This window comes from Euprymna scolopes, chromosome 22 (genome assembly GCF_053919585.1).
Source record: "Euprymna scolopes isolate OS-2025 chromosome 22, ASM5391958v1, whole genome shotgun sequence".
NCBI classification, from domain to species: Eukaryota; Metazoa; Mollusca; class Cephalopoda; order Sepiida; family Sepiolidae; genus Euprymna; species Euprymna scolopes.
This window is the reverse complement of record NC_136503.1, coordinates 120,517,325-120,543,041: the sequence shown is the minus strand read 5'-3', so window position 1 is coordinate 120,543,041 and position 25,717 is coordinate 120,517,325. Positions and strand designations below refer to the sequence as shown.

General features: G+C 35.5%; 1 protein-coding gene across 1 annotated transcript in view; it reads right to left on the bottom strand.

Moving 5' to 3' along the window:
* Positions 1 to 24,267, bottom strand: part of LOC145243689 (cilia- and flagella-associated protein 45-like) — a 136,419-nt gene extending 112,152 nt beyond the window's left edge. Inside the window, exon 1 of the mRNA XM_080106749.1 lies at positions 24,103 to 24,267. Coding sequence (XP_079962875.1) covers positions 24,103 to 24,105 — 3 coding nt within the window. The 5' untranslated portion in view covers positions 24,106 to 24,267. The remainder of the gene's footprint in view (positions 1 to 24,102) is intronic.
* Positions 24,268 to 25,717: the final 1,450 nt, after the last annotated feature.

The window sequence follows — 25,717 nt, the reverse complement described above, 5'->3', positions numbered from 1 at the left end:
TTTGCAGAAAATCTTTAGAGATGGGACCATTGCCGGAGAGCAAATCTTGAAGCAACTGAGGCAGTAGTGGAAAGCTATCAAGCACAACTTTGCCAGAAGAACAACAACAACCAGGGGTTTCTCCTTTAAATTTTACAGCTGAGCAATGTTGACATACTTTGTCCATTTTTCCTATATCAGCTGTAGTGAGAGAGTCATTTTTGTTGTAGAGCAATCCTTTTCTATTGCAGTGTTCTATTTCATGGTGTCTCAAAGCAGTCATTCGTTGTCTAGCTGCCTCGTTTTCTGTCAGTTGCTGGGGCAAAGTCATACTCTCTCTCCATGCAGCCTCTCGTTGTTGCCCTTGGTATAGGCGAAAGCTTCATTGGGTTTCCGATTCATTCTGATGTCGTTGAGCCACTCTCAACTGACCTTGTGTACGTCTACTTACCTCATATAATTCATTCGATCGTAATATTGCTTCTCTTTCCAGTGCATATCTTTGCCTTTCTTGAATTTCATCTTGTGATGAATTTAACCGCCTTACAGCATGTCTAGTTCTGTCAGCTTCACGTTGGGTTTCTCTTTCCAAATCTGACAGTATTGCTCTCCTTTCTCTTTGACGTATCCTGTTAAGTTCTAGACGTCTTTCTCTATCTGAATTGTTTTCATTGGAGCGAATTGCAGCAACTCTTAGTCTATTAGCTTCCAATCTTTCCATTCTTTCTTCCTCACTTTCGTTTCTACTTCGTTTGGGTGGCATAATTTCGGTTTTAAACGGAATTGTTTAACGATATTAATGATTGTAAATTAATTAAGCGAAATTAAGGAAATGTATATTAACTGAAATGGACGAACTATAAATAATATTTCTGAATAGTACAATTATAAACAATTATATTGTACCTATTTACTATGCCTCCCCACGGGACAGAGTTAGACACCAGGGTCGTTTTTTAACGTGGAGAAAAGGTACAAAAATAAAAATTGTCTCAGTCGTGAAGGATTTCTCCTCCACCGAAAGAGAACAAGAAAATGAAGTGCCGCATCTGAAGAACAGATACTACACTTTGATCTTGACCAAAAGGAATGAATAAAAGCGACCTACGTGTGACTCATTACTTCCGGGTGTAAACGTCACAGTCTAAAAGTAATAATTAAAAAAAAAAAGTAAATGTAAAATAAATGTAATACCAACTTAGGTTAACTAAGTAAACAGTACAATTAAAACAGTTCTATTAAAACAAATAATTACTAAGATCTAGGTAATTGTTAGTCTCATTGTTATGGTTTTAAAGAAAAAAAATGTGTAAAAAAAGTTCTGCTTTTGTGAGTACGTGTATTTCTTTTAAATTACATAACCTTTTTATTTTATTATTTATATCTCTTTTAAATTTATATATTTTGTTAGTAAACTGGAAGAAATTCAGTTGAATAAAACCTTGTTCGTGTTCTTTACGTTAAACTCATATTTTTATAAAAGGTTCATCCGGTTTAAAGAAAGCACTAAGTTTAAATAAGACTGGAAATAACTAATTCAATATATAAATAGAAAAATGAAATAAATATAAGCTTTAAGTCTTAAGATAGTAATAATCAAAATGTAATAAATTATTTGTAGTTCAAATCTATGATAAGACAGGCTTTCGAAATAGACTCGATCAGAAAGATTAAATTGGAACGAAATTATAATCTCCGTGCCATTTTCAAAACAACCCCACAAAAGTAACGGTATCCTGCAGTTGGTTAAATGACAATGGTTGTAAGAAAAATGTAAAAGAAAATGCGCTTATCTGTTTATTTTGACCTGTTTTATTTAATTAAAAAAAAATTGGCTATAACTGTAAGAGAGCGTTATGTTTTGGGGGGTTGTTTAAAAAATAGAATGGAAATAAAGTTAGTTCCGTTTTAATTGTCTTTAATTGCGGCAAGCGCTAACAAAATCGAAAAATCACTGTTTACATTCGAAATGTTAACTTTTATAGGTTTACAGGTTTGCTGACAAGGCTGGGGGTGTTTAATACAATTATTTTACTAAATTGATTTTTTTCATTTAAAAATAAAATTATTTCTTTTTTAATAAAGTATAATTTTAAAATATTTGTTTTTGTTTATTTATAAAAAATTACGATAGTTGAATTGTATTCTTTCAATTATATTGGCAAGTAAAATATAAAAGATTAAAACGGAACGAAATTGAAATTTCCATTACATTTTCAATACAATCCCAAAACATAAAGCTTTCCTCGCCAATGAATTGTTTTGATAATATACGTAAAGTGAAATAAATCGAATATAAAATTAAATGAAAATATATTAAATAATTAAATGCTAAATAGATTTTGTAAATAGTACAGTTGAAATGATTAGAATATTTCCAATATGTAATAAGGTCGAGGTAATTAGTTAAAGAGATTTAATATAATGTGATATGCAAATGAGCATAAGTCATTCGATATGGGGGTGATTTGTAGACTAGTATATAAAGAAATTAGGCATAGATTCTTATGTCTCCTATAACAGAAACATCCTAAAATGAGTTCTAATGTTTCTCTACCAGGAGAGATCTACCCTCTTACCTCCTTTATATTTCGTTGATGATGGAGAGCTGTACACACAGACAGAAACACACGGACCCTATTACTTTATAAAAATATAGATTTAAATCAGTATTTATTTATTTGCAAGGAAAACACGTTAAAATAAATTAAAACAAAAAATATTGATGATCTTGTGTATGCTTTGAATACTAACTGTGAATTTTAATATCGGACAAGGCGACCGTGGAATAGATAAGCAGATGCATGTTTTGAAAGCGGAAGTCACAAACCGGATGGACGATTTAAACACCCAAGCAAGCAAGCTGATTTGAGTTTTATAATTAGATAGCTAGCTAGCTAGCTCATCGAGTTAAATTACATTTATTTGTAAGGAAAACACGTTAAAATAAGTAAAGACAAAACATATTGTTGACCTTGTGCATGCTTTGAATAACAGCAGTGGCTTTTATTATCGGACTTAAAACAGGGCGGCCATAAAATAGATAAGCAGGTAGATAGATATTTATATTTAAATCATTTTTATTTTAACTAAAGGAGGTTTAAAATCATTTATTTTTAAGGAAAACACGTTAAAATAAGTTAAAACTAAAAACTTTAACCCTGTGTATGCTTTGAATAAATTATTAAAGTTGTTTTTAATACCGGACTTAAGACTTCTCCGTTGTCCTGGTTGACAGTACGAATAAACAACTGCGATTAAAAAAAAAAAGAGTTCTACAGAAAATTTCCCAAAGTCGATGAGATATAACCTGAAGAAGACTGGGAGTTTTATCGGTTAAAACGTTGTGTGAATATGATCCAAGATGAAAACAATGGTCAAAATAATATAAATAACACAACTTATCAATCATAATCTAATTCTGAAATAATTTTAAATGTAGGTGCAGAAGATTCACTTCTAAACTAAGTAACCGGTCACTACGCGTAAGAAGTCGTAATATGGGTTATATTTCATTTAATTTAGTTTTATGCAAAGCTGGTAAAAATGGCTTACAATCCTTTCATTGAAATTCACTTCTGATGTTTTTGTGAAATTTTAGAAATGACTATTAGATTCATAAATATTGTTCAATTTTCAGTTTCGTTTGAAAAATTTAAAAAGATTTTTAGAGGCCATGTTATTGGCAAAACCTTTTGAACATTCAAATATTTCTGATTTATATTGGATTTGATCTATAGATATTTGATACAAATTAAGCAAGATTTTCTGAATTTCAATTCATTCTTTAGATCTCTTAATCCTAAGACTTACATTTTAGACATTTCTCAGAATTAAATTCAGGTAATGGGTTTTGAAAAAAATTGATACCAGTATTTTTGACATAAAATTTCGTAGTATTAAATTTTTATATTAATTTTCGGGTCGAATGTAATATTGTTATCGCACACAAGGATAGAGCCTCTATGAAAAAAGTTAATAAGCTACAAATCTGTGTGTAATGCGATGTTTCTTCCCTTTATGAATTACAAATTTAAGTACTTTCCTTAAAGCAGAATTATCTTACTATTAATGAACAATATAATATTTAAGGCTTAAAATAAGACTATAATTTATAGCTGCAAACTCGGTGGTATTTAAAGCAGACTAGTGTAAATATTTTTTATTTTATTTTTATTTAATTTTGTCTTTAATTTAATTTTCGTTTTATCTTTAAGTTTTAGTATAATGCCATGTGTTTTAATTTTATAATATTTTACTCGTAATATAAAATTGTCCATCTGTCAAATTATTCATCTGTTTGACCTTTCTGTTACAACTGCATATATATATATATATATATATATATATATATATATATATATATATATATATATATATATATATATGCATATATATATATATATATGTATACATGTAATTATATACGTACATGTATATATGTATCTATATGTGTGTATATGTATATATTTGGTTTTAATCAATCAGCACATATGCTCCAACGACGACTAATCTAGATGAGATGAATTACAGGTTCTATAAATAAATAGAAAACCTCCTGACAACAGTTCCCAAAGGAGATAAATTATTCGTTCTTGGTGACTTTACTGCTAGAGTTGGCGCAGACTACCAAACCTTGGAAGGAACTATTTGGTAGAAATGGAGTCGGCAAGTTTAACTAATGGATTGCTGCTGCTAAAAGCCTGCATTGCCCATGATCTTCTAATTACCAATACTGTGTTTCGGCAATCAAATAGGAACAAAATCATCTGGATGCACCCAAGATCCAAACACTGGCATTTCATTGACTATGTAATCCCCAGAAAGATAGACAGACAGAATGTTCTAATTATCAAGGCCATATGTGATGCGGAGTATTGGATGTCTTTCAAGCGGCAGTCTCAGGGGAAAAAGATGGCCAAGCACATTAACGTTTCCAAACTAAAAAGGGAAGAAAATGCAACCTAGTTGTGAATAATTTCAATGCAAAACTACCTGAATTACTGTTTGATCATTCTGATTGGACAGCCTTCAAGGAAGCTGTACAAACGTCATCACTGGAAATGCTTGAGCCATCCAGAAGAAGGATCAGGATTGGTTTGGCGAAAATGATGAGAAAATACAGGAACTACTCACAAAAAAAGTATGAGTGTCACAACACACTTCAGCAGGATCCAAACTCCACTTTAAAAAAAAGAAAGCATTTTCGAAAATCCGCAGTACAGTCTAAACAAAACTGTGCAAAATACGCGATAAATGGCTCAATGATAAATCTTTGGAAATACAGAAACATGCATGTATGCACGATTCAAAGAAAGTCTATGACTCCCTCAAAACAATATATGAACCACTGGCTATCGGCGCTTCTCCTCTGCTAAATGCTAATGAGACGAAACTGATAAGAGAACCAGCCAATATTTTAGACAGGTGGGCAGAGCACTTCAACTCTGTACTAAACTTCCTCAATGTGAACTATGCTCATCATCTTCAAGACTCACGTAGATGCCAGGAAACCATCATTGTGTTGTACGTTCAGTCGTGGTCCCTTGGTCAAAACGCTTCGTTGATATCATAGCCTAGTAGGGGATGCCCTTTTCCCTGCAACATCTTTTCCACAGAAGAGACGTTGTGAGTTTGTCCCTGCTCTGTCGGTATTTTCACGGCAAGTACTCGTCTGAGCTCCAATATATTGTTCTTACTTATACCAAACTTTCACGAAAAACACTCGTCTATCTCAAACTACTATCAATAATTTTCTCCACTCTTTACCTGTACCGAAACCTAAACGTAGATTCCATGAAAAAAGCTTCTTTCTTAGAACTGCCCGCCTGTGCAACTCTCTTCTGTTTGTCTGCTTTCTACAATATGGTTGTCTTCAATTGCAACCATAACAAGTTCTTGATGAGCTGTCTCCTTAAGTAATCCAATTTACTAAATTTCCATTACTGACGATTACTACGATATTGTCCTATTAACTACTGTACACTCATTAACCATTATCCTCGAATGACCTCCGAGCGTTGATAAATGGTGACTCCTTTGTAAAAAAAACCGTTTTGGTATGCATGTGCTCTTAGCTCAGATGATAACGAATATACTAAAAGGTTCTGGTTTCGATTCTAGCTGATGACATTCAAATCATTAAACATTTTTTGAAATCACTACTATATAATGGGCACAATATAATAATCAATAGAGAATTAACTCTATAAAAATAATAGTAAATATATTTTAAAATGTTTTATAAGATCTGTGTTTTGTATTTCTGCGTCGCCATTATTAATTTCTCATTTTTTTATTCTTTTATTATTTTGTGACGTTCAACTCAAATTTTGTTCGTTTTATGCAGTGTTTATATGTGATTTAACCCCTGATCCTTCCTCTACAATATAAAGTTAGAATTACGATGAATTAATTTCATGTTACTGGAATTTGCTTTTTTCTTATGTGTATCGACAATTAGTGTCATGACTATTAAATGATAAATAGTCCGAATTCAAGGGAAATTTGAAAGTAATTTTGAACCTTTAAACTGTCAACCGAAAATTTATTTTTTTATTAAATTAAAGTGCATAGATCAATGTCTAGTATTATAAATCTGTTTTGCTTCACCCCTCCCAGAAAAAAAAGTGTGTTACTATTTGATTATAAAATTCAAAACTAAGTTGTAATCTTTTAAATTGACGATAAGAAAATATTATCTGGCTTGGATATATTTCACGTATTATGATTCAAGTATATGTTTAAAGCTCAAACAAAACACCATTCTTGATAAATGTCTAGAATAGTTAACACTCTAGACAGAAAAAAAAATGGCTACTTGACGGCTTCCGAATTCGAACGAAACTAACAAGTGGTGTTTATCAAAAAAATAGTTACCCATGTCAGGTAGATGATGTCAGGTGATACAAACGACTTGTTAATTGCAGTCAATGGTTGAAAATGGTAAAAAATTGATTATTTAATAGGACTGCTCAACGACAATTTGTTAACATTGTTTTCAAGTGAAAACAACCATGGTAAAGTTTGTGTTGGAACAATTTGTAAAAAAATAAAAATAAATAAATAAATTAGCAGTAAAAATCGTTTTCACCCGTTAAAATTAGTCAGGTTTAATTTAAATCATGTAAATAGTAGAAATTGGTAGATAAAATATATATTTTATATTTTCATAATATTTTATGTGGATAACTTTATTATTATTATTATTATTATTATTATTATTATTATTATTATTATTATTATTATTAATAATAATAATAATTTATTATTATTATTATTATTATTGATAATAATAATAATAATAATAATAATAATAATAATAATAATAATAATAATAATAATAATTCTTCTTCTTATTTCGTTTATGAACGTCTCTCTGGAAAGGGATGGGATTCATTTCCAGAGGATTTCCCTTAATCCCGGCTTCAAACCAGGAGCTTCAAAGATCAAGGGTTTTCCTAAGGATGTTGGTGGTACCTATAATTGCAGAGGTCTGAAGGCCGCCTAAAACATTAGGGATTTGTAGTTTTTTCAATTGTCCTTCCAGACAACTTGACTCCTAGTGTTATCCCTATCTGGCATCAATTTAAATGGATGGCTCTCGTCTAGGGGAAGCCCCATGTTTTGATAAGCTTCTGGGCTTGAACTTTATTTCTGACCTAAAATGGAACACGTACATCAAGTCTGTTGCCAAGGTCGCCGGGAAAATGGTAGAATCCTTCTACCGCTCCAGAAGATAGCTCACTACTGATGCAATTTTCTATCTATATAAAAGCCAAGTACGTCCAAGGATGGAATACTGCTGCCATATCTTGGCAGGAGCTGCTAAAAACAGCCTATCCTGCCTTGACAGTACAAAATAGGCTTCTCGGCTTAGTGGGGGATGCCTTTTTCTCTTCCCTGCAACCTCTCTCCCACAGGAGAGACGTTGCGAGCCTGTCTTTGTTTTATCGTTACTTCCATGGCAAGTGTTCGTCTGAGCTCCAATCCCTAGTTCCCCTTCGCCAATCTTTCATAAAAAACACCCATCTAGTTGAAACCACTGTCAAAAAATTTCCCCACTCTTTATCTGTGCCAAAACCAAAACGTAAATTCCATGAACAAAGCTTCTTCTTAGAAGTGCACGCCTGTTGAACTCTCTTCCGTTTGCCAGTTTCCCACCTGACTACAACCTGGATGTCTTCAAGTCCAACATAAACAAATTTCTGATGAACCACCCCCTTAATTAAGACACTTTATCAAATCTCAACACAAACGTACTGTACACGCAATAACCATTATCCCCGAGTGGTTTCCTGGCCTTGATATGTGGTGACCACCTTGTAAAAAAAATAGGCCAATGGAGCATAATTGCTCCACATCTTATTCTCTTTCTCTCTCACATTCCTGTCCCAGGGTACTGAGAAGTCTACAATCTGCCATTTTTTTGAGACTTTGTCAATGATGACCAAATCTGGACGATTATGTTCCAATTGCTTGGTCATTATGACACTTTTGTCCCACCATACCTCTACCTTGCCATCCTCACTTGTTCTCACTTCATAAGGAACCTCCTCAAACTATTTTCCAGTACACTTCACCCCAACCTTCTTACACACCTTCCAATATATCCGGAGTCCCCTGCGATCGTGTCTTTTGCAGTACTCTCTCTGGGACAGTCCACTACACCCTCCTGCAAGTTGCGCAATTTACTCTGAGGTCTTACCACAAATCCGGCATTTTGCAGCAACTTCCTCTCCTAGAACCACTTTTGTGAACAATCGTTTTCCTAATGCCTGATCGTGTGCTGCACAAGCAAAAGCTTCAGTACTCTTAGCCAGATACCTAGCTCTAAGCCATTGCCATGATCTTTCATCAGCCACTTCTGCTATATCCTGTAAGAATCTCCCCCATGCATTTTCTTCCTAGCCAGTTCCTCTGCCCTTTTTCTAGCCATACGTTTCACATAATCATCCTTGGTCTAACATACCTCCACTTCATTGGCCACAACCTTAAGCATCCACTCCTCACTTCTAACCACATGCTCCTCCCCCGCCAACTCCTCGGTTCTAACACAATATTTTACACTTTTCAATCCTCTCCCACCACCTTTCCTCTTTTGATACAGCCTTGCTACATTATTTCGAATGTGAAATATACCAAACATTGTTAAAACTTTTCTTGTTTTGATATCCATGGCATGCAAATCCTTGTCAGACCATTCTAAAATTCCCGCATTGTATCTAAAAACACTGACAGCCCATGCATTCACTGCTTTCATTAGGTTTCCTACATACAATTTCGACTTTGAAATTAGTTTCACTCTTCTAAGATACTCCTTCCTGACTTTTTCCTTCATTTCTCTGTTCATGATGCCTACACCCTCCAACACTTCCAAATACTTATATCCTGTATCTTCTATTTCTTTCATGATTTCTCCATTTGGCAGCACTATTCCATTTGAATGAACCTTTATTCCTCTTTTCATCACCAGCACCACACATTTACTAATCCATCTCAATGACTTCTGAGTTCTACAAGTTCTACCAGTCTCTCCATTTCCTTTTCATTTCTACCAAATATTTTCAAATCATCCATAAACAGTAGATGGTTGAGACGTCTGTCACCAGATCCAAAGTTATACCCCAGTTTTTTCTCTCTTCAAGAGGATGCACAGTGGCATCATTATCATTACAAAAAGAAGTGGCGATAATGAATCTCCTTGGAATATTTCATATTTAATACCAACTTGCCCCATCTCCTCTTTGTCTGCTGTCATCACCGTTTTCCATTGAGCCATACTTGTCTCCAAAAGCCCTACAACATTCTCAGTAACCTTCATCATCAATAGTGTTTCACGTATCCATGAATGAGGAACCATGTCATAAGCCTTTCTGTAATCGATCCATGCTACGCTCAGATTCCTCTTCTTATTCTTCTTAGCATCTTGCATTAATGCATTATCAGTTAGTAGTTGCTCTTTGGTACATCTCGATCCTTTCCGACACCCCTTTTGTTCATCAGGAAAAACACCATTACTCTCTAGATGTTCATAAATTTTCTCCGCAAAGATTCCAGTCAACAGTTTCTACATCAATGGCAGACATGTAATTGGTCTATAATTATTGGCATGTTCCCTTTGCAGGATCTTTCCTAATCAGTGTTGTTCTTCCTTGCACAAGACCATCAGGGACATCTCCCGGCTCTATAACCCTTTGCAGGGCAGCAGCTATAGGTGGATAAAGGCATTGAAATCAGAAGCCCATCACTCCATCTGGACTTCCTTACATCTTTTTTATTTGGAGTGTTGTTATTTCCAGCCTGTTTACTACCATTTAATTCTTTATACAGCTGAGACTGATTGTTCCAGAAAAGGTTGTTCTGCCGAAATGCAACACTTTTTCCAACAAAGTTTCTAATTTTCATACCACCAGTGTGGACCTTCTCTTTCAACATTGTTAGAACGTTCATCGTTTCTTTTTCCAGCAATCTATACCTCCTTTAAAGTTCATCCTTTGCTTTCTATCCTAGTTTAACTCCCTTTCTTATTTCTTCGATTCTACCAATGTCTTTAATACTTTCTTCAAGCCGCCTCTTCCAGTGTGGCCTTCTATCCTTCATTTTCCCTTTTTCTTCTGTAATAAGACAAGACAATTCGCAATAACGTATAACGCTGCATACAGAAGTCTGTTAAGTTCCGTAATCGAGGTGTTCTTTCTTATGATGTTGTGAATTACTCCTTGAATTATTTTTACCTCGTTTTTAACCTTCCGCCTATCACTACTCTTCATACTTGGAATGTCTATGATATCGTCTCTAAGAAGAACCTCTCTTAACTTCTGAAGTACTTCTTTTTCTACAGAAGTCAAAGTTCGAACTTCATCACCACTTCTCTATACATCTGCTCCTTTCACTGGTTCTATTGTCTCAGTGTCAATGATCTCATCTGCCTTAGATCCTTCAAACTCCTTCTTATCACTTCCCCTAACAATAGGATTCCATACCTCCTCAGTTGTCCGCTTCTCATCATCACTTACATTTCCCTTCTGCGCTTCCACTCTCTCAATTCTTTAATCAGAGCTAATTTCATCAATTTTACTTTCGTTATTCATTTCATTCCTAACCATCCATTCAATATCTTCTCTTGCTGAAAGTAGGTTGTTATTTTTAATTTGTTTTAACTGGGATACAAAACTCGCGACACTTCTAGCTCCTCCTCCTTCTCTCGATTCCCATTCTTTCCTTCACTTCCGGATATATCCACCAGATTTGATACTTCAACTTCTCACAAAGCATTCCCACAGTACTCTTCTTTCCTCATCCGTCCACGTTTTTTTTTTACATTTCCTGTTCCAACTCCCTTCGTGTCTTGGGACCCTTTCTGGCAATTCTCACTCTCCCTATATCTAGCCACATCCTCAGAATCTCGAACAGTTGTATGATGATGACAGGCCCACTCTGTTGATCAGTGGGACACCTATCTGACGTGAGACCATCACAAGATGTTCCAGCCTCATTCATGTCGTTATTTTCAATATTTTGATTTGACGTTCTCCCATAAATTGGGTTAGTGAATTTTAGGTTACACCACCACCGATAATTTTATCGAGGCATCATCTTTAGGAAAGTTCCCCACCAAGGTCAAAGATCCCCTGCCGACCTTTCTCCTTCATCACCACCACCATTACCACCACCAACAATAATAGAAATAAGATCTACAATGATAATAGTAATACTAATATTTTTTTTATTTTTTTTTTTAATTCAATTTTCACCCCAAACAAGGCACAGTGCCACTTTGAAGCAGGGGGCTACTATTAGGGAATTAATTAGCGGGGTCATTATGAAGGGAGAAGAGTAGAAAGATGTTTGTTAACATTACACTTGAACTTCTGCATATCATTGCAGTTGGGAAAGCAGAATCCAGGAAGGGAGTTCCAAAGACCCGCAGTTCTGGGGAAGAAACTACTGGAGTAAAAGGCTTTCTTGCACCTAGGGATCTCCACTGTAAAGGGATGAGACTTAGTAGTTTGTCGGGTTTGTCGGGGGTAGTTACGTCGGGGAGATAAAAGTGTTTGCAGTTCGTCAGAGCATTCACCATTAAAGTATTTGTAGAACAGGCAGAGGGATGCAACATCTCGTCGATGGGACAGAGGTTGAAGCCTAGATGACAGTTCAGGACCTATCAGGTTGGCGACTCTTTTTTGAACACTGTCCAGGAGCGAGAGACAAGCAGCAGATGCACCAGCCCAGATGTGACAACAGTACTCCATACATGGGCGAATGGTTGCCTTATAGAGGTATAGGATACTGGCAGGCGTAAGTAGTTTTCTAGCACGGTAGAGGGAGCCAACCTTCCTTGCAGCAGCCTTGGCAATGCTCTCAATGTATCTATTCCAGTTCATATTCCCTGTAAACGTTAGGCCGAGGAGTTTAAAAGAAGTACTTTCAGGCAATGTGTTCTTGGCCATTGCTATTGGTGGTAGAGAAGGTTTCTTGTAGTTATTGAAGGAAACAAGCTTAGTCTTAGCAGCATTGAATGAGACCAACCATTTTTGTCCCCATTCCACTACGGATTGGAGGTCATCCTCTAGTGTTTCTGCCATTTTCTTGGATATGTGTTCATTAGTTTTCCCCTCATATCTGTTATAGAGAGTGGTGTCATCGGCAAATATACCCATCTCCGAAACAATATTATCAGGGAGGTCGTTTATGAATATCAGGAACAATAGAGGTCCAAGGATAGACCCCTGAGGCACTCCCGCATTTATGTCATATTGTTTGGATGTACGTCCGTCGAGGACAACTTTGATTTTTCTATTACTTAAGAAGGATTTAATTACGTTATGAATTCTTCCAGTGATCCCATATGATCTAATTTTCCTTAGAAGACCATCGTGCCATACCCTGTCAAAAGCCTTAGATATATCAAGGGCCACCGCTCTACCCTCCCCTGTTTTATCCAATGAACGGTATATACGTTCAGAAACTACAGTTAAGATATCTGCTGTTGAACGGGCTTGCCTGAATCCATATTGTTTGTCAGTCAGGAGTTTAGCAGCTGTTAGGTGCTGGACTAGGACTTGATTAACTAAGGACTCAAATATTTTGGCGAAAAGCGGGAGGAGGCTAATGGGGCGATAATTTAGTGGGTCAGTTCTTTCACCAGAATTCTTGAAGACTGGTACCACAGAGGCGGTTTTCCAGCAGTCGGGAAAACAAGATTCGTTAAGGCATTTATTGTAAAGTTTGGACAGAACTGGAGCAACCTCGGCAGAGCATTTTTTTAATAGCACAGCCGGGATGAGATCTGGTCCACATGCTTTAGAGGTGTCTAGGTATTTTATAATAGCATGTACCTGAGAAGGGGTGATTTTCAAATCGTCAAGTGTGGCGTCTGTTCGCAGAGGAAAATCAAGGAGTGAGTGGTGTACCGAGTTCAGTGTGGAGTTTGAGGCAAACCGACTGGCAAGCAGATTAGCCTTGTCAGTTGCCGTGCAAGCAACCTCATGATTGTTTGTTAGTGGGGGAATAATTGACTGTCTATTATTAACTACGCTGTTGTAGATTTTCCAAAAATCCCGGGTTCCTAATTTCTGTGCTTCAATGCGCTTTCTGGTGGTTTCAGAGTAATCTGACTTAGCTGTGTCTATCACTCTCTTACAATTATTTCTAGCTTCTATAAACTTCTGTTTATTTGAGCTGGACTTATGTCGGTTGAATCTGCGGAACGCATGCTGCCTTTGACAAATGGCAGCTGCACAAGCAGAAGTAAACCATTGGGGGGAGTGGGGCTTGCTATAGTATTTCCGTGCGGGAACATGTGCTTCAATAGCAGTTTTGAACCATTCAGTTGTCTCATTTGCACACTGTTCCGCTGGAAGAGTAAAGATATTTTGCCATGTGGCATCTCTGATGAGCTCCCTGATGGCTTCCCAATCAGCCTTTTTGTAATACCTCATTGTTTTGAGTAGTGGGTCTTCAGTTTTAGGGCGAGAATTTAGGCTGATTTCTACCATTATCACAGCGTGATCAGCATTCCCGAGTGGGCTATGGGCATTTGTTGTACAGTCATTGGGAACCGTTGTCAGAAAGAGATCTAGAAGTGAGGCATGTTGATCGTGCTGGTCTGGGAAACGTGTCGGAAATGTAACCAATTGAGATAGGGAATGAGATATAGAGAAGCTATATGTGGCGCTACCAGCTACATCTGTGTGATTTGAGAATCCTAGCCAGTTACTGTGGTGGACATTGAAGTCACCAAATACATGTATTTGTGCGCTAGTATCGAGGGAGAGTGCTATATCTATGCTGTCTGAGACTTTGTTTATTAGGGTACAGTGGTTTTTCGGTAGAGAAAATACAAGTAGCTAATATTGTGTTGCATATTTAGTCTGAAGCACATAAAGGCCTGGCCCTCTGATTTTAGTTTTATTTCTCTAGTTAGGGGGAGGGTGTTTCGAATATAGACTCCAAGACCATGCATATGTCTGTCCGAGTCCTTACAGTAGAGTGGAAGATAACCAGGCATGTTAAAGTGGTTAGAGGGAATGGAGGAGTGAAGGTTAGTTTCACTTAATGCTAAGATATCCGGGGTGTTTACAAGGAGAAATGACTCAACATCATCTAAGTTAGTTCTAAGCCCGCGGATATTAGTAAATGCAAGCCTCAAGGGAGGAAGCAGGTTGGTTTTCTTTGAGTTTGGTCCTGGTTTAAACGTAACTTTTGCTTGAGCTGTCATTTCATTTTATTTTATTTAAAAGTTTCAGTTAGGGTGGATGAGTGAGGGGGTGCTGGACAAGTAGTTGTTCAGAATACCAGACATGCAATACAAGTAGACCATCAGCTGTCCTCACCCACAGGATTGTGGCCTCAGGAAAGCCCACCGGGGATGAGTGCAGGGTCCCTTTCCATGCGCGACATGGCACTACAAACATCCCGATATTTTACAACTGTTGATGGAGCAGCCGCTCTAAGCGCTACCAAAGAGTTAGGGCTCCTGTACTATCAGTCGGAAACAGCAGCCAGGAACTGTCAATCCGGTACCCTCAATCCATTAGGCAAAGCCAGCCCAGTCCAACTGCACCGACATATATGGCACTGAAGCACCCCACTGTGTCCAGTTTAGGGGGATGGGATGTGGCGGGAGTGGGGAAAAGCGGCGTTCATTGCCCTAGTCAGGAAACAAGGTCAACCACTGGGTGATTCAGACGAGTCCCTGTGATAGTATCTCTACGCCTGGCCAATAGGCAAAGAAGGAGTATGAAAGCCGGGCGATAGACAGAGTCTATCTCCTCCTTAAGCAGTTTAGGTTTGCCAACCGGTGATTTGTTTGAGTCACCAGCTCTAGGAAGGTTGTCGTCCAGGACTGAAGAGACCTCCCTCCCTAGGTTTAGTTTCAGAGTTTTCCTTTTCCTAGACGGATGGCCTGGGAAGACAAGAGCACATTTGATATGGAGTACAGTTATACCTGATAGATATAGGTTATTGCATATTCTGTAAGTATAGTTAAAGTATAGATGGATGGATAAGTAGTATTGTATACAAATGCATGGAATTTTAGACAATTTGAGTAAGTTGCCTTTAGACTACAACGAAGGAGAATGACTTCGCCTTTCTCTTAATATCCGGAAGTTTTTATTTCAATGAGTACCGGTTTAGTTTGTGTAATAATTATTGCAATACTATCTCTTAATAAAGAGATATTAATGGTTACTGTTCATTATAGATTACCTTAAGTCAATGTATTGGACTATGGCTAGTAAGTATTTACTTAGAAGCTTGGTTATGGGTTGGGAGTTATAATCAGGAGCATGCCTAGGAAATTTTAGGTGTAAATGGGTATCGATTTACGAGTTTGTTAGGGTCAAGGGCGGAGAGCAAGGACCCATCTAAGTTACGTGAGACGGATTAGGTTTAGTGTCAACTTAGGAAATAGAGCAGTTTTGATTTGTTAGTGATCAGGAGAAAGAGAATTTAAGTAAAAAATAATAAGGTTTGTCATGCAAAACAGACAAGGCAGTCATCTTGGATGTAAAGTATCTATAGGAGGTACTTACTTAGTATACAAGCAGCAGTATTTTGTAGTTTTGAGAGGAATTTTAGGTACAATAGTTTCATGGCTTATTGCACAAGTCCGTAGTCAAGGTGAGGGACGATGTACTTCTAATATTGAAACTGGGTTTATCTAATTTTAAAAGTAGTTGACTAGAGTGTTATTAGGTGTTCTACTTAGCTTAGGGATAGAATAAAGATTTAAGGTAATATTCAGGGTGATATAAGCAATTTCATGAGGATTAGATATATGATCACTGGATGTTGAACTGCTCAGGAGGATTCTTGTATCAATTAAGAAGGATGTCTTGGTGATATAAGATTTGAGAAATTAAGAGTCTGGGGATACAGAGAGTTTTGAGCTGATGAGGATTCAGTATAGGCGATTGTATATAGGTAACAAAGGTGGTTTAGTTTAGTACGCACGTATTGTACATATTAAGTATACTGCTTCAGTATATCCGTAGCAATAATAACAACAGTAACAACAACAATAGCAATGACAGAAAAAAACAACTACAACAATTATAAAAACATACTACTACTACTACTACTACTACTACTACTACTACTACTACTACTACTACTACTAATAATAATAATAATAATAATAATAATAATAATAATAGCAACGATAGTAAAAGCCAATAAAGGAGAGGAATTTTTTGTCACTTTCTCCTTTTCTTTTTCCTTTCTTTTCCTCTTCTTCTTTTTCCCCTTCCCTCTCTTTTTCTTTCACCTTTTTTTCCCTTTTACTTTTACTTTCCTTCGAATTAATTTAAACAGTGAAATCTCAACAAAAGCCATGCATTTTTCTGTGACAAGGAACAAATTTACACACCTCTATGAGTAAATAAAATAAACAAATTCTGTACATAAAAAAAACTCTCCGGATAATAATAATAATAATAATAATAATAATAATAATAATAATAATAATAATAAAATAACAAATAATAATAATAATAATAATAATAATAATAATAATAATAATAATGATAATATTAATAATAATAAAAAAATAATAATGATAAAAATAATAATGATAAAAATAATAATGATAATAATAATAATAATAAAATGATAATAAAAAATAATAATGATAATGATAATAATTAAAAAAAAAAAATAAAATAATAATAATAATAATTCTGATTTCGCTTATGAACATCCCTCTGGAAAGGGATGGGATTCATTTCCAGAGGATTTCCCTTAATCCCGGCTTCAAACCAGGAGCTTCAAAGATCAAGGGTTTTCCTAAGGATGTTGGTGGTACCTATAACTGCAGAGGTCTGAAGGCCACCTAAAACATTAGGAATTTGTAGTTTTTTCAATTGTCCTTCCAGACGACCTGATACTAATCCTAGCATACAAACTATGACCGGTATTATTTGCGTTTTAACCCAGTGTATACGCCTTAACTCCAAGGCCAATGGAGCATAATTGCTCCCTTTTTGGTGTCCTTCTCTCTCACATTCCTGTCCCAGGGTACTGAAAAGTCTACAATCTGCCAGTATTTTGAGACCTTGTCAATGACGACCAAATCCGGACGATTATGTTCCAATTGCTTGGTCGTTATGACACTTTTGTCCCACCATACCTCTACCTTCCCATCCTCACTTGTTCTCACTTCATCAGGCACCTCCTCAAACCATTTTTCAGCACACTTCACCCCAACCTTCTTACACACCTCCCAATATATCTGGAGTCCCATGCGATCATATCTTTTGCAGTACTCTCTCTGGGACAGTCCACTACACTAATAATAATAATAATAATAATAATAATAATTCTGATTTCGTTTATCAACGTCTCTCTTGAAAGGGATGGGATTCATTTCCAGAGGATTTCCCTTAATCCCGGCCCCAAACCAGGAGCTTCAAAGATCAAGGGTTTTTCTAAGGATGTTCGTTGGACCTATAATTGCAGGAGTTTGAAGGCTACCGAAAACATCGTGGATTTTTAGTTTTTTAAATTGTCCTTCCAGACGACTTTATACTACTCCTAGTGTACCAACTACGACTGGTATTATTTGTGTTTTAACCCCGTGTATACGCCTTATCTCCAAGGCCAATGGAGCATAATTGCTCCACTTCTCGTTCTCTTTCTCTCTCCCATTTCTGTCCCAGGGTACTGAGAAGTCTACAATCTGCCAGTTTTTTTTAAATCTTGTCAATGACGACCAAATCCAGACGATTTGCTTGGTCGTTATAACACTTTTGTCCCACCATACCTCTACCTTGCCATCCTCACTTGTTCTCACTTCATAAGGCACCTCCTCAAACTATTTTCCAGCATACTTCACCCCAACCCTCTTACACACCTTCCAATATATCCAGAGTCCCATGCGATCGTGTCTTTTGCAGTACTCTCTCTGGGACAGGTGCACAATTTACTCTGAGGTCTTACCACAAATCCGGCATTCTGCAGCAACTTCCTCTCCTAGAACCACATTTTTGAACAATCGTGTTTCTAATGCCTGCTGTTATGCTGCACAAACAAAAGCTTCAGTAATCTTAGGCAGATACTCAGCTCTAAGCCATTGCCATGGTCTTTCATCAGCCACTTCTGCTATATCCTGAGAAAAACCCTCCATGCATTTTCTTCCTAGCCAATTCCTCTGTCCTTTCTATATCCATATGTTCCACATAATCAGCCTGGGTCTCACATACTACTACTACTACTACTACTACTACTACTACTACTACTACTACTACTAATAATAATAATAATAATAATAATAATAATAATGTGTGTGTGTATGTGTGTGGTTGTGTGATAGCCCTTTGTGGCATATCAGATAAAACCTCGACAAAGCTTGTGTCACCATTAATCCACCTAATCAACATTGATTTCGCCGATGACATTGCACTAATTAGCCAGTGCCTTGCAAATCTGCAATCTCTTCTACATTCTCTTGTACAATTCTCCAACTGTTTTGCCTTGTACCACAATGTCACAAAAACTGACTATATAAATTAATGCTCTTCTTCCAACTCAGATCACACTCAGAAAAGAGGCGCTTATGTACATGGATCATTAAATCTAAGGGAGATAACCAGCATAGACATAGCAAAAATAAGCATATTTTGCAAGATATAATTTGGGACGCCGAAATAATCAGTACAACAATGAAAGGATGTTAAAAAAATGATAACACGATTACTGTAGCCGAATTCCGGAAATTGCTGAAGCAATTACGAAAACGAAACAAGTTAGCGAAATTAATCAATAGCTTAAAATATAACAATGTTAAGTAACAAAATAAACTTATTAACAAAAAAAGTAAACTGTTACAATGTAACAATGTTAATTAATCCACAACAAAAATTAAATAAACTTGTTAATCAACGAAAATAACGAAAAATTTTAAAACCATCATTTTAATTTTTTTAAACGAAAATAAAAAATTAAAAAATAAGAAATTTGTTTTTCTTTATTTTAGGTGATTAGTCAGGATGATTGAAACATTTTTGAAAGATATTTTGAAGCATTTAAACTGTCAATGTAATTTTTTTTAAACGAAAATAAAAAATTAAAAAATAAATTTGTTTTTCTTTATTTTAGGTAATCAGTCATTTCTGTCTATGATTAAAGTTTTTTGGGCTTTTTTACTATTATGTACAAATGTATATTAAACAAAAAAGAGGAAAAAATTCTGCACAAGATAAAGTATTCGTTTTTTTTTCTCTTAAATAAGGGAGGCATTTTTCATTGGCTAATTGGACAACAACTTCTTGCAGGTATAGTATTCGTGTAATCATATTTTTTTCTCTTTTTCATTTAAAATTCTTTCATTGTTCTACTGATTATTTCGGCGTCCCAAATTATATCTTGCAAAATATGTTTATTTTTGTTAGGTCTATGCTGATTATCTCCCTTAGATTTAATGATCCGTTGAGATAAGCGCCAGAAAACATTGAAATGAAGGTATTTCCTCCCTATTTCTGTGAAACCTACTTTCCACCCTAAAAGAAGAATGCTCACGTACCAAAATTCCAATGTATAGGGCGCCAATCTTCTCGACTTTAATTGAAAGATTTAATATATATATATATATATATACCAATCCTTATTTAAGAAGCTCAATGTAATTACAGAGCAATAGAGTGAATAGATGAAAAAAGTCTATATCCCAAAGTTTATGATGGTGACCATCTTACAATTTATTCCTTTAATTCAGTTGACACTTACAATTCTTGACAGTATCTTTTTCGTAGCACAAAATCAATTACCTTATTATTAGACGAATCAGTGAATCTATGATGCCCTTAACTCATCAGAAGAAATAACAACAATCAATACGTCAAAAGGAAATAAAGTGCGTTTTGACATGATTAAAATCCGAAAATTGAAGAGAAGCTGTAAATACCTTATAATATGTTTCCATTACGCCATTTTGAATTTTCGATTGCAAAATAGATTCACTGATTGATATAATAATACAGGTGATTGATTTGTTGCTACGAAATTTCCATTACTAATGATTACTACAATATTATCTCATTGACTACTGTATACTCCATAACCCTTATCCTCGAGTGGCCTCCGGACCTTGATAAGTGGTGACTTCTATGTAAAAAAAAAAACAAATACTGGCAAGAATTGTAAATGTCAACTGAATTAAAGAAATAAATTGTAAGATGGTCAACATCATGAACTTTTGTCATTCATTATATATATATATATATATATATATATATATATATATATATATATATATATATATATATACCCCGTGGCAGAATCATATGCAAATCGATATTTTTGTTCTAACTTCAATAGTTTGCAATGAAGATTTGTGAAATTTAACTCGTTATATGACAACACTAACACAAGTGCATATCTAAAATTTTTAGCTTATCTGCATGCACAGTAATAAACAATTGACAGCCAATTTGGTGATTAGCATTTTTTTCAGCATGCCAACTTTATATGCAAACCAATATGGTGAAGTACTAAAAGATCATCGAAACATTGATTATTCTAGGAATTTGTAAATTGAGAATAACAATAATAAAGAACAAACAACTTCAATATGGTTTCATAGTACAATCAATATCTTATATAATTGCCATTTTTATTGACAAGAGCTAAAAGCCTTTGGTCAATTAAAGATGTCAAACTTTCGATTTCATCTGATGAAATGTCTTTGGCAGCAGTCAGAACAGCATTCCAGAGGTCATCCTTGGAGTTGTACTGCCTTTCTCTGGAGTAAATATTTTGTTTCAAGATGCTCCACAAATTTTCAATGGGATTTAAATCTGGGGAACAGGCTGGCCATCACATTATTTTCCCATGTCTCATGTATTCAGTGGCTATCCTTGCAGAATGAGACGGTGCATTATCATGCATGAATACCATCTTTTTCCGGAATGCCAAATTCTTCTTTTTGTGCCAGGGTTCCAAGTGTTCCTTAATGAAGTCAAAGTAGAGTTTGGCAGTAATTTTCACTGCATCTATGACTCTGAATGATCCTACCAGCTCATTGCCAATGATTGCAGCCCAGAACATCACACCACCACCTCCTTGTTGACGTTTGATCCTTTGGGGACGTAGACCCTCATTATGGTACCATCCTCCCCTCCAGCCATTGGGTCCATCAAGGGTCGTTCGACACTCATCGGTGAACAAAACAGTTTGAAAATTTACCTTCATGTGATATCTTTCCCACTCCATTCTCTTTTTTTTTGTGGATATCCTTCAATTGAGGGCGGACCTCTGGCTTTCCAAATTTTGCAATCGTCCTCAGGATACGGCAACCGAGTTGATTTGGGCACATCAGGAACGCCAGCTTTTTCAAAAACTTGTTTCCTAGTTTCAAGTGGGTTACGCCGAACTTCTCTCTTGATCTTGCTCATTGTTCGACGTGACAGATATGATTTCTTACGAATTTTCCCTTTGTCAGAACGTCCGTTGCAAAGTTGAGGGTTAGTATAATATTTTTTGATTGCACGATTATCACAGTGTAATTCTTTGGCAATTTCTAAGGTAGAAATCTTATTATGGAGCCTTTGAACAATTTTAGACTTCTAAGCTTGACTTAAAGCACCTTTACGTTCCATCTTGCATATAAAGTTGGCACGCTGAAAAAAAACTGCAAGTCACTAAAATGGCTGCCATTTGCTCGCTATTGCGCAGATCAGCTTAAAATTTTATATCTGTGCATACGTTGCATATGTTGCCATATAATGTGCAAAGTTTCACGAATTTTCATTGGCGTTAGAACAAAAATATCGATTTGCATATAATTCTGGCACAGGGGTGTATATATATATGTTGCAAAAACTTGGATCATGATGGTCATCGTGAACGCTGGATGACGTCAGAAAAGGCGAATCACGTAAAGAAATAGGTCAGGAAAGAGAGAGAGAGGAGGAAGAGAGAGAGAAAGAGAGAGAGAGAGAGACAGAGAGAGAGACAGAGGAAAACGGAGAATAAGATACAGATAAGAAAATAATTAGAGATATGGAAAAAAGAGATGAGGCGAAGAGTGGATAGAAACGAATAAATATATATACTTCGAAATGAAAGAAATCACAGAATTAGATTATTTTAAATTTGCATAAATCTTTGTACTGTTTGTCTTTTATGATGTCATTTGCTTTCAATTAATGAATGGCAAAATCAAACAAGTACATATTTTAATAGTTACACACACACACACACACACACACACACACACACACACACACACACACACACACACACACACACACACACACACACACATACACACTAGCAAAAGTACCCGTCGTTGACTGGGTTAAAAAACAGCCTACAGAAAATAGACTCTGATTTATGAAAGTATGATAGGTTATGAAAAGGAAGGGTTGTAAAGAGATAGCTTCGAATTTGGGGGTATCAAAACCAAAGCAAAATATGATGAAAGTAAAAATAAAATAGATAAATCACATAATTTATTATACCTGTTCACACTGAAACACTTATCACAATATTCTGTGGTTTAAAAAAAAACTTGTTAAACTTTGTGACATATTTCCATTCTATGGAGGTCGGGCATGAACGAACACCCCATAATTTTATTATACCATATTTCTTCAAACTGAAACATAATTATCAAAGTATACTCACGCAGATAGATATGAAAATTCTTTATTAAAGTTTGTGCCTATTCCCATTCTATGGAGGCCAGGTGCGAACGCAGACCCCACAATTTTATTATACCATCCCTATTTAAGTTAAAACATACTTATTTAATTATTATTATGTACATCTATATAAAAAACACTTGTAAACGTTTTTGTTTTTTTAATTTAAATTTTTTTTATTTCCATACTTTGTGGACTAGGCGCGTATGCAGACCCCACAGTTTTAATGAAGTACGATTATGCCAGATCAAACATACCCATTCCTGTGTCTCGATACATCTTCTATCATTATATGTGATCAGTTTTCTATAATAGTCAACCATATAGGAACCTATTCGTGACCAGACACACACACACACAGACGTTCAGCTTTATATATATATATATATATATATATATATATATATATATATATATATATATATATATATATATGTATATATAGGAAATTTATTACTGTGAGTCCAGAATGAGTTTACAAATTGTTTCAGCTAGAGGAAAATCCTCAAAGAGAGGAAGAAATCCAACTAGCATCGTCATATACTGCTCTGACTACACATTGAGCAGTTGAGCAGTGAGCACTCTAGTCCGGTTTTTTCACCACTGGTATATATATATATATATATATATATATATATATATATATATATATATATATATATATATATATATATATATAACTACAATAGCAACTACTGACCCAATGGGTTCCAGTTAGTTTTGTTTTCAATAATTTTAAATAAATTGCAATATAATATGCTAGCATTAAATGCATTTTGTTTTAATTACATCGGACAATTTCTTAAAAGTTTTTATGTAAGTGGGATGGAATTATGAGTGTAGGAGGACGTAGGGCGATAATTATGTATGTTGGGTGCGTACTGCGTCTCTGCGTCACTTTTGCTTAATGCTCCGGTATTAGTTAGCTTTATCGTCCTCGCTCACTCGGGTAAATAATTATATTTGATTTACTTACCATTCTTGCTTATTATATTGAGTATTTCTCTTTTAATACGTATCTTTTTTATTATAAATTTCCGTGTTGGCAACCGTTTAACATTCGATCTTTCGTCGTCTTGTTTTGAACAGTTGCTATGGCAACAATACAGTCATGTGCGATGTCAACAATACAGATGACTGTGTTTAAAAAGGGAAGTAACTCACAGTTACAATCCAGACAAAGTTATTTCCCTTTATGAGAACTTAAAATTCGCTTCACAACAACTCAAGCGGTTCTTAATGCGCAGAATATCCAGCTTCTCACAAAAGAGACACTCTTGATTGGCTTCAAAATAAGAACTGTCTCAGTCTTAAGGATTTAAGAAGAGAGGATATACTAAATTGTTGTTTTTTTTTTGTTTTTTTTTGTTTTTTTACTTATATAATTGTAGGGCCTACTGTGAATTATAGAACCATGCTTACAGGGACACTTTCAGTAGGGAATTAAGCAGCAAGATGCCTATTAATATTGCATTTAAATTTCTGCATGTTAGTAGGAACAGAGAGGGAATTCCACGTTCTAGAAGTTCCAGAGAAGAACTTTCAGAATAGAAGTGTTTTGGACATCTGGGGATGTGAAGGGGTCTGCGATTTTGTAATTTATTGGTTTAGTCGGGATTTTTATTTACGTCGAGGGGACACAAGTGAAGAAGCACATTCTATTAACGTTCAAGTATGAAACATTGCGGCGATGGAACAGATATTTTGAGCTTGTGGACAGTGTGACTTGCGTAATCATTTACTAATTGTGTGACGCTTTTTTACTTATTAGTATACAAAGTTTAATTATATTATTATTATGATTGTTATTATTATAAAAAATTACATTCTTCTTTCAGTATTATTATTATCATCATAAACAGTATGCTACGTTTATTATTATTATTATTATTATTATTATTATTATTATTATTATTATTGGTTCATAAATAGCTTTCAAACAGGTTATCAAAGATCTCTCCTTGAAAACATGGTGTTCCCTGGAAACTGAGTGACAACAAATCTCCTCAGGTTTACAGTACTCTCCACCTCTTTCGATAACATTTGCAAATAAATTTGCATTATCCTAACAGCTGCTTTCCATTGATTTCTCGTTGGCAGCGACCATTGGTCATCATTGGAATTTGAGTGGCAATTAGCCTTCCTAAGGTTCCAGTTCTCTTCGCACTTATCTGACGAAGGTCTGATCAGTTCCTTGGTTTTTCCTTCCTCCTTGACTCTACTTGGTTATTTGGTCTCACTCTTTTTAGGTGGGGGGGGACAGTAATATGGCAATGGGGGATGGGGGTGGAGTTGGATTAGAGAACTCATAGATATGCAGCTTGAGTGTTCTTAATTCCATGTAGTGTTTCATGTTTTGCCTTTGTAGTATTTTGTCTGGCCTACGCTTTTTGCTCTTCCGTGTTAGTTTCCACATTCAATTTTTTTCCTTAATATTTCAGCTGTTTCCATTATTGTTGTTTGTTATACTCTTCCAGTCATTCCTTTGATTCCAATTTCTCTCATTCTTTTGTCAAAGTTTTGGGGGATTGTTCCTATTATAGATATTATTTTGATTTTCTTCATTTACCATATCCCTTTCAGCTCTCTGG